We start from the raw sequence: 10,229 nt of genomic DNA on the forward strand, positions 1-10,229 counted from the left end.
ATCCAAACATAAAAAAGTTACCTTCTCCGTCCACACTGTCGGTAATCTTCATCTCCTGGTTGACTGTGAAAGACTCCGGCTCTGTGGGGGTCTTGGCTTGCTGCTGCTGCTGCTGCTGGTGGTTGGTGAAGCCATCCGCGGCGCACTGGCCGTTCCGCACTGTGCCCGGCCAGGGATCCACAACCGTCGGCTCCGGGACGGGGCAGGACTCCTGGGTCACCTGGTCTTCCATTGCTTCTGCTCCTGTTTTGTGCTCAGCCTCTTTGAGTCCGAGGAAAAACGAAGATGAGGCTGGATGGATGGGGTTTGGGGGGGATAAAGAAAGAAAACTATTCACACCGGTCCGTTAGGTGCAGCGGCCATCCAGCGCGTCCAATATGCCACCGGTTCCGAAGAGAGGTTGAGAGAAGAGATGGTGATCAAAGAAGCTTAGAGGTAAAATAAAGGTTTATCTCTAAAGCATGAGAAGAGAAGTAACTCCCTCGTTGAGATGTCAGCCGTGCAGGCTCGGTGAAGACCTCCTTGTCTGGCTGAAGCAGTAATTTATGGTTAGATGCGATGATGCGATAAGCTCAGATCTGCTGTGAATCTGGCAGGCGGTGCCAGTAAGTTGGTTCCCCTCCTCCTCTTCCTCCTTCTCTCCTCCTTTCATAACTCAGCATCTGATCCCCGTTCTGAGGCAGAGCTCAACCCTAATAAGTAATCATCTACTTTGGGTCATTTCGCATTGGAAGACCAGACAATTAAAAATGATGTTTGGTTTAATATTCCTGGCTGCACGTCTGTAGCTTTCAATATACGAGCCAAGTCAGATGGGAGAGTTTTATGTGCCAGCACAAACATGAGCCCTAACCAAACTATGAGCAAGAAACACAGAGTCAGCATGGAGCACAGCCAACCAAGAGGTGTCTGTGCCTCGTAAACAACTCCTTATCTGGGTAGAATGACAAAAAATGTGCAAAATTTGATCAAAAACTTATTTTTTTTAGTTCACAAACTAAAGTCTTATTAACTAGATTCATTACATAATAATTTGGATATTTTTTAATACTGAAATGTAACACAACCACATCATTGCTAAAGACAAAAAAAGCTGCTGTACTTATGACCAATTTAGTGGACGGAAAAATTGTGGCACCAAAGATTCACAAGAATGCACATTGACCATCATTGACATTAAAATCTTGAGTTCCCATTTTTAATGGAATTAAAATGTCATTTCTATTGTCTGCAAAATCCTTTTCACAAGAAGTTAGTTTTTGCATACAGAATAATATGAAAATCTTTTAGTCTACAGCTTGCAAAGAGATATGAATCAAATTTGACTGCTGAGTAATAACATGATACGSTTTAAATAAACTTAACTTCTCAGAATTTTGTCAACTGATATTGTTAAATAATAATGCAAAAATCTTTATACAAAAATAGAACTGTCCAAATCAAACTGAGATTAAACTAGAAATAAATATTATCTTTACCAAACTTGTTATCTACTGAAGTAAAGTTGGCACTTATAGTGTTTCACAAYATTAATGTGGCAAATTTATGGACTGTTTTCAGGAAGCGATATTGTATAACTGTGATATTATTTCCTAAGGTGTTGTTAATGTAAATGTGCCTCAGCCTCTGCAGGAACTTTGCTTTGACAAAAAACAACAAACAGTCTCTGTCAGGAATTWGCATTCTTTTATCAGAGGCATAAGTGTATTTAATTTTGGGGTTTCTAAMWACATATTGAACCATTATCTTTTCAGGTTTAAATTGTGATGCTTCTAAGAATATGCTGTTCCAGCTGATAAGAAAAATGGTGGCACTTCCAGAAGAACCAACATCACCTCAAGTCAAAACAAGAGGGTTGAATCTCYGAGACTGGACGTATTCCAACACACAGCCAGGAGCTTCCRTAGGAAAAAAACAAGTGTAATACATTATTTCTGATAAGAAGATTGTCCACGTATTAAGCCTGATCATGCCAAAGGTGTTTATGACTACCAATCTTTGGTTTCTCTAAAATTGGTTTTAATTTTTCAGATTAGGAAAGGATGAGAAATTTCATTTAMTTCAGGATAGTCAAGATTTTTTGGAACGTTTCATAAAATACGTGCTGAAATGTTTTTGTTGCTAAGCAGAAAAACTATTTATACCACAAAAAGAGATTCATAAAAGGACAAAACAAGTTTGAACATTTGCACATCATGAAGGATTGGATGGTTTTATTTTTTGGCAAGTTCATTTTCATTTGCAAATTAATTCAAGTTCTCTAAAAAGAGCTAATGCCAGCAGCAGTTCCAACTAATTAACATTTTACTGATTTCACAACAATAACGACAAAAAGAACTGGCAAAAAAAAAAAAAATCAAAAGATAAATCCAGTTAAAAAAAGAGAGAAAAATGCAAATTTGTGCTGCGTGAGATTTAATTCTGACTCATGCAAATAAAAACTTTGGCTTTTAACAGAATTTGCTGACCGCATTCAATCTAAATCAAAATTCGTGTTTGAATCAGTTCCATTTATAATGATAATTGTAATTCAGTCACATACGGTGCAGTTTAATCCTAATTAAAATGCAGTATAATCTAAGCCAGTTGATTATATAAAGTTCTGGGAAGAAAGCAAAGCTGATTGTCACATGTGGCAACTGTGGAAAGAAAGTAAATTTCTCCGTTTACGCCAGAAGAAATTTATTTGGACCTCCCACATTTTTTTTCTATGAATCACATTCTTTTCTTAGGGCAACAACAGGGGATTCTCTCAAGAAGGATATCCAACTTAAAACATCTGCCAAGTCTGTGTGCATGCAGCTGTGGAAATGAGGAGGCCATTGTTCTGTGGCAACCCAGTGGAGGGAGATGCTGCAACAATAATGTCAACAGAAGCTCAAGTCTTTTCAGTGATGTTTGGTTTAACTTCCAACAAAGTGAGATGAGTCTCCTGTACTTGAAGAATTATTGTACAGCACAATGAACTGATTTAAAATGATTCAGAGTCATCTTTAAACCCCTGACCACACCTCTGTTTGGTTTCATATAGATTAGAGTATAATTTTAGCACTTTTAAGTTGAATTATATGAGCTGTTCTTATTTGGCTTCTTTCTTTTATATTTTTAAATACTTCCATTCCTTTTAAAATATCCATACATCTTARATAAGTAGACAGGCTTTCAAAGAGAACCCTAGTAGTCATTCCTGCGTATTGTTTATCTACAAATCAGCGAAAAACCACATTTCACAAAGCATGGGCCAATGTGAGCCGTGATCCCATAATAAGCCGTTGAATGATGATGCAGAACAGCAGATACACTGTGTCCCTGTCTAATTCTGTCCTGTATCCTTGGAAATTTGTTTTAAAACTTCTAATGAGCTCCTCTGTGACAGGACAGAAAACTGTTCCCCCAGAAATAAAGTGAGGATTGTTTTTGATCCATTGCCTCTGGTTTCTTGAAGTTTATAGCCATCACTAATGAGATGGTGGCATCAGGCACATGAAAAAAACCACTAAGTGGCTGAACAGCATGTGAGTTGCAATCAACTACTACTGTGTCAGAAAGTAGCCGTCTGAAGTGATAAATAACACATTTATCAGTGACAAGGCTTCATTTAGTCCATTTTTAACAGACTAATGGTTATTAATGTTGTTAAAGGGGGACAATTTTCCATGAATAAGCATGAAAATCCAAAGACTTGTGTAACAAGAACTGACTTAAATGAAATAGAATAGATCTGAAAATGGCTCTTTAGACCTTAATGATTAGTTAACTTATTAACTAACTAATCATTAGTTAGTAAGAGAGCTAACTAATGATTTTAAATATAAATATAACAACAAATTATTAGCACTTTTCTTGTTTTGTTTTTTTAATAGAATAATTGTATTGAATGTTCACAACAGAATCTCACTGAAAGTATCAGTCATAGTTTTTAATAATAGTTGGTCAGCGGCATGAATGGCTAAGGAAGTAAATAAAACATTTGACTATGACATCATGTAAAAGTACCTGGTCATGGTGTAACAGAATACTGTGACTTTCTCACCACTACTAAAAAACAGTATTGCATCAGAAGAACCACACACATTTCAAAGACTTTATGTCCCAATAAATGTTATTCTGTCATATTTCTATATATGCAATTYGTTGTTTTCTAAATAAAAATTGAACAAAATAGAAAAGGGTGTGCATGTAGATGGTTCACATTTTCTGGGTGTAATAATACTTTTTTTTTCATTTTAAATATTTTATTGTGTTTACAAACCTGTCAATTAAATTTAGAAATTTGGTTAGTCATTTTTTTCCGTCTATTTGTTTCTTTCTACTTGTTTATTTTATCTAAAGCAAGTAAATATTTTGGGATGTAAACATTAAGACTGTATTCCAATACACAAATTAATCCCCWCAGAAAAATAAATGCTCCCTTTACAACATTGAAATCAWTTTGTTGCTGCAATGCAAACAATGTTTTTAGGTTTATTAGTAGTAGTAAAGATATAAATTTATGATCATRCATCCCAAACTACACTTCAGTCATACAAATGCTTTGACTTTAAGTAGATTGGGACTGGCTAATAAATGACCAACCTGCTCCAGCAGTCATTCACCTGCCAGTCATCGATTTCCAGCTGAGAGCAGGAAGTGAGCATTAGCAGTTTTTGAAAAGTAGCTTGTGTTGGAAGAAGACTTAAGGATGAAGGTTGATATTCATAATCACATTTTACCAAAGGAATGGCCCGACTTGAAGCAGGTAGGTGCTCAGACACATGACCTCACAAGGGAGTGTTTTACAGCTKGAAGCCTCAACGTGAGTAAATCCGCAAAATATGCTTTAGAAATCTCATGCTGGGCATTTCAAATCCCATTTAGTGTGTATGMTTCTGTATCTGTATCACTTCTGCTAGGTCAAATTAGGTGGCAGGAACACGAAATTGATCTTGTTTTCCCACTGACATTTTACAAGCAGATTAACAACTCCCACCATAAATCTGTGCTCTCCGTGGATGGTTAAACTTTAATCAATAAGCGCTGGCCTTGGTTTATCTGTTCCAGCTCTCACGTCTTTGTTACGCTGTCTGCCGGCCTCTGCTAATGATTTGCTACAACAAGTGCAGGCCACAGAGCGTGGTCTGCAGCTTGGTCTAAAACTTCTACAATAATCTTTACTGTTCTTTCTTTCAGTCTTCTTTCTTACTATTCTTTTAAATGCTTAGTGTTAAATTAACTCCACCTATGCMAATAGTAGCATAAATTACTTTAAAATTATACAGAGAACCTTAAGAAAAGCACAGAATAATTGTAAAATTTGTAGAAAAATCAGCTATCTAGTAAATGTAATAGGTTTTAAATAATAATAAAAAAAAACTACATTTGTAAAAAGATAAATATGCATTTAAATGTTGCTTTACATAAGCATAAGKCTGTACTTAGCGTTATTTTGAACAGCACAGGGAGAGATTTATTATGCACAGAAGGGAATATTCACATGTTGGATTGTGAGGAGCTGCATTCCCAATGAGGCTTCAGAAAAGTGCACAGTTGATCTGCACTGATGTCAAATGAAGCTTTACTGGCTGCACTGCTCACATGGATCACTTGCACTTTCATTTGTATGTAAGAAGCATCAACAGCCTCAGATGGCATTCACTTGCAGTTATTTTGAGAAGGTGGAGCAGATGCAGGACTACTGCTGAACCTCCACAGATGGGACAAACGGTAAGGGCTTTCAGAGGAGCTGTGCAAGTCATACTAAACCTGTTCACACACTGATCTTTTGTCAAGATAACTTAGACTGTCAATTGCACAGCATACAGTAGAGTGGACATGAATGCAGCTTTGACTTGGGTGTTTTAAAAATGTATTTGAGATGTATTTCTGTTTCAGTCCACTTTAAAAGGAAGAATTAGAAGCACAATCCTCACAGGGATATGGTTATACAAACAGGCTTAAATACACACAGAATCCAAATAATATTTGATCAATTTTTTCTTTGGACATTGAACTTCTATCACATGCTTTGTATAAAACCATACAGTATACAATCCTGTATGCCATTTTTTTTTAACTAATTTGGATTAGAGAAGATTCAGAATAAATTTTATTCAGACCCAATTCATTTGTTTTTTCATTTTTGTTTCAGGCAGTTAAAGTCATTGTGTCCCGAAAAAGCCTGTGTGTATTAAAGTGTTTTCCAACTGTATGACTGTCAGTAATCGTATGTGTTTATGTCTTGCAGCGATATGGTTATGATGGGTTTGTTCAGCTGCACCATCACTGCAAGGTGAGTCACTCATTTTTATGTGCAGACAGATAAAACAAGGGCACAGGGACAGGTCTCAAATGCTTACTTTGCTGAGAACGCAGCAGGATCATACTGGCAGCTCCCCACCATAGCCACCCCTCATGCTGGCCAGCACACAGCGTGATGCCACTGCATCACTGAATGATTCACTTTGAGCACAACTGAGAACACTGAAAGCTGCTGTATGAACTGGAAGTTAAACTTTACTAACCAGAAAGTCACTATATTTATTTTTAACTGTTTAAAATAGCAAAGATAACAGTGATGCACGTTTGTTTTTGTGTTTGAAGATATAAGAGGACCTTTGGGTGCAGATTCACCCAGAGAGCATTTCAAGAATGAGCTCACTGCTGCCATCGTGTGGTCATACTTAAAAATGATGTTAAATCCTAAGCCTCTATGCAGAAACATAAAACTCTGCTCTGCATGTTATACTCCACCATAAAAGCACACAAGTTGTAGTTGATGTTAACGCTGTGTTTCAGGGTGAAGCAAACATGATGAAGGATGGAAAGTTGTTCCGGGTGATTCAGGAAAACTGTTGGGATGCGAATGCTCGCATCAAAGACATGGACAAGTACGGTGTGTTCACAGGGATCAATGACCCGGCTCTTGTTCCTGTTCCATCCCGATCTTTCCTGACCATCATGTTCCTGTTTATGGTCCGCAGGTGTTACCGTTCAGGCCCTGTCGACGGTTCCTGTGATGTTCAGTTACTGGGTCAGTTCTGTTTTTGTGTGAATTTATTTTAAAAGGTAGAACATTTCCTTCCCATATTTGTAAGAGAACGGGAGCAGATTGTACAACACTTTCACATTAAGCACTTTCTGAAAAAGGTGTAATTTGGAGGGGTCATAATTTTAATTCCTTTGCCCAAAGTCAACACTTCTTTTACAATGTTTTCAAGGGGTGTGAATATTTTTGCATGTCTTGTTTGATTTCACTTTCTCCCAGTTTTATTGAGATTTTTTTAACTGTAGGCCAAGCCTCATGACACATTGGACCTCTGTGTCCTTTTAAATGACGATTTGGCCCAGACGGTGTGCAGTCACCCTAAGAGGTTTGTGGGGCTGGGCACGCTGCCCATGCAAGCCCCTGACCTGGCGGTGCTGGAAATGAGGCGCTGCGTGAAGGAGCTCGGCTTCCCCGGAGTGCAGATCGGATCCCACATCAACAACTGGGACCTCAACTCTTCGGACCTCATTCCCTTCTATGCTGTGAGACATAAAACAATATCAAAACACACTCAGAAAATAATAATATTATTTCTGCGTTACTGATTTTGCAGTATGTGCCTTGCATGCAGGCAGCAGAGGAGCTGGGCTGCTCCATTTTTGTCCACCCATGGGACATGCAGACAGATGGGAGGATGGCTAAGTATTGGCTGCCCTGGCTGGTGGGTGAGGAGATTGAGCAGAAATAGGAGACTTTGTTTGGTTAACAATGTGAAACAACCCAATACAACTTTAGTAAATGATAAAACATTGCAAATCATTATCACTGCATTTCTAAACAGTGGGTTTCAGCAGTGTGTTTGACACAACCTGATCAATGCTCCACTGAATTTAAAACCCTTTTTAAGTTATGTTCAGTATGTTTTTTTATTATTATTTTAATTGCTTTCCTCTGTCTGAAAGGCATGCCAACCGAGACAACCATGGCTATTTGCTCAATGATATTTGGCGGTATATTTGAGAAGTTTCCAAAGCTGAAAGTCTGCTTTGCACATGGAGGTACAACAACAGACAGCTTGTATTTTTCTTTTATTTCTAAGATTAATATCGCCTCTGAATAAGACGGTGAAGTATCATATTTTAAGTGTTTCCTCTGTGCTTAGTGTGGCATCAATAGAGCCTCTGTGTTTTTATTTGACCTTGGTGTGTTTGTTTATTTGCCCACAGGGGGCTCTTTTCCGTTCACTGTTGGCAGAATCGAACACGGCCACAAAGTTCGTCCTGACCTGTGTGCAGTTGACAACACAATCAGTCCACGTAAATACCTGGGCTCTTTCTACACTGACTCATTGGTTCATGATCAAATCTCCCTGAAGCTGCTCGTTGACATAATTGGAAAAGTAAGTTTGAACTTCTCATTTCATTAACTTAAAGATGAGGTTGTTTGTTTTTTTACCATTGACATGAAAGTAAAATGATCGATTTTGAGTGTGTAGTGTAAAAATAATACTTTATTAGTTATTAAAGTGAAGTCAGTTTAATTTTGAACCTGATTCAATGTGTTTGGATTTTKCCACCTGGCACTGAGATATCCAGATATTTAAGACTGGTAATAGGGGAGGAGAGTTAAATACTCTTTCTTTATGTAATTGCATCTCCAATGTAACATAACATTTTGATTGCTAGATTGAAAAAGTGGGTGAGATTCTATCAAAATGTAGTAATTTGGTTTAAATCATACTTGTCATGCCAACTATGTTTCAGCATTTATGAATGTGAACATCAGATTTGGGGTCCCTCAAGGCTCCTTACTCCGACTGCTTTCAATAAAAGAAAAAATCACCATGCTTCCCTGACTTCAGTGACAGTGTTACGTCTCCATGTCCATGTTGATGACACACAGCTTTATATTTTTGTTAYACCACATGAATGAATWACTTTTTTTTTTGACAAGTACCGAGAAACAGTGAAATTAAGRATATCTTTCCCATGAGGTGCAATCAGTAAAAACTACACCACACACACTACTAAATAYAAAATTGCACACACTGTTATGTACTAAGCTAAATCTAAAATAACTACCAGGCACACATTCATATCATRTATGATAGGAACAAATTAATGTTTGTTAAGGAAACTTATTGCAGTGAGGATGAAACATCTACCAGAGGGTAGGAGATYAAASAGGTGMTGATCGGGAYTTAAGATAATTTAGTTCAACCATATCACTACAATCTATTACAGTCATTGTCTGGATCCATAATTTCAATMAATAGCTTGTTTAGAATGTTTTACATGCAGGTTAATGCCAAAAATCACWGTTTTTATGTCTCACAGGACCCTTTAGAAGTCAATCCYCAAATATTCTCAATGAAACCCATTAATTATTTCCTATCTAACCTGATTGTACTGGTTTTCTAGGATAAAGTAATGCTGGGAACAGATTATCCATTCCCACTTGGCGAGCTGGAACCCGGGTCACTCATTGAGTCAATGGATGAGTTTGATGGAAAACTGAAGGTATTAAAATGCTCCTTAMAGAGAATACTCAAAGGAAGTTTCAAATATAWGAAGGAAGATCTAAATGAGTGTTAGGTAAAGAAATGAAAATAYCATTTTCATATAGTCTGKAGAYTGATTTCTTTCCTTTTTTCTTGCAGGACAAGTTGCTTGCTGGAAATGCACTGGAATTTTTGGGACTAAAGMGAGAACAGTTTGTGTAGTACAAGAGTTTGCAGCCTGTGGTTCCAGAGCCAAATGACAAGATTGACTGAAAATGCTGAATCAACTAATGTTTTTAAATATAGAAATAATAACATGCAATTTTTAGCAATTTTCAAAAGTTTTTTAAAAGTTAAACTTTAAAAAGAAAAAGTCTAACTTTTTGTCATAAACAGTGTGGTYCTGCAAAATTAAACTTATTTTGGATAAKATTCCACAGATTCTACTGTTTTTCTTTCAATGCAGTTTTTTGTTTGGTATCTTTTGTAGCAGGAAGCATAAGTTTGAAGAAGCTGCTTGCAATTTCATATCTGTTTTTTATTGTTGGGAAGCAGATGTTAGAATGGACCAGAGAGTACTTTAAAATTATTAAAAACTTGATTTATAGCTGTTGGGAGCACAAATTTTTAAAATGATGTATGAAAAGCACCAATTTCTAATTGTATTTGTGAACGTGAACCAAAGGAACAAAAATAAATATTTTTACTGCTTTATTGGACTCAAAGCAGTAAAATATCTATCTCTCTCTCTCTCTCTCTCTCTCT

General features: G+C 37.0%; 2 protein-coding genes across 3 annotated transcripts in view; one reads left to right on the forward strand and one right to left on the reverse strand.

Annotated features, from left to right (window-relative positions):
* The window catches only part of LOC103460319 (transmembrane protein 163-like), a 50,828-nt gene extending 50,027 nt beyond the window's left edge, over window positions 1-801 (reverse strand). Inside the window, exon 1 of the mRNA XM_008402424.2 lies at window positions 22-801. Within this exon, the coding sequence (XP_008400646.1) occupies window positions 22-232 (211 nt within the window). The 5' untranslated portion in view covers window positions 233-801. The remainder of the gene's footprint in view (window positions 1-21) is intronic.
* A 3,537-nt stretch (window positions 802-4,338) lies between these two features.
* On the forward strand, window positions 4,339-9,804 carry acmsd (aminocarboxymuconate semialdehyde decarboxylase). 2 transcript variants are annotated; one of them, XM_008402398.2, is made up of 10 exons: window positions 4,339-4,738; window positions 6,224-6,268; window positions 6,775-6,871; window positions 6,960-7,009; window positions 7,270-7,506; window positions 7,596-7,689; window positions 7,927-8,022; window positions 8,191-8,363; window positions 9,385-9,483; window positions 9,624-9,804. In XM_008402398.2, exons 1-10 carry the CDS (start codon window positions 4,682-4,684, stop codon window positions 9,684-9,686), a joined length of 1,011 nt encoding a protein of 336 aa, XP_008400620.1. In that variant the 5' UTR covers window positions 4,339-4,681; the 3' UTR covers window positions 9,687-9,804. The 2 variants fall into 2 exon arrangements, with proteins under 2 accessions (XP_008400620.1, XP_017158332.1); XM_017302843.1 differs by lacking the exon at window positions 4,339-4,738 and having other exon boundaries at window positions 4,755-6,268; window positions 6,775-6,866.
* The last annotated feature ends 425 nt before the right edge of the window (window positions 9,805-10,229 follow it).

Source organism: Poecilia reticulata, linkage group LG2, assembly GCF_000633615.1.
Source record: "Poecilia reticulata strain Guanapo linkage group LG2, Guppy_female_1.0+MT, whole genome shotgun sequence".
NCBI lineage: Eukaryota > Metazoa > Chordata > Actinopteri > Cyprinodontiformes > Poeciliidae > Poecilia > Poecilia reticulata.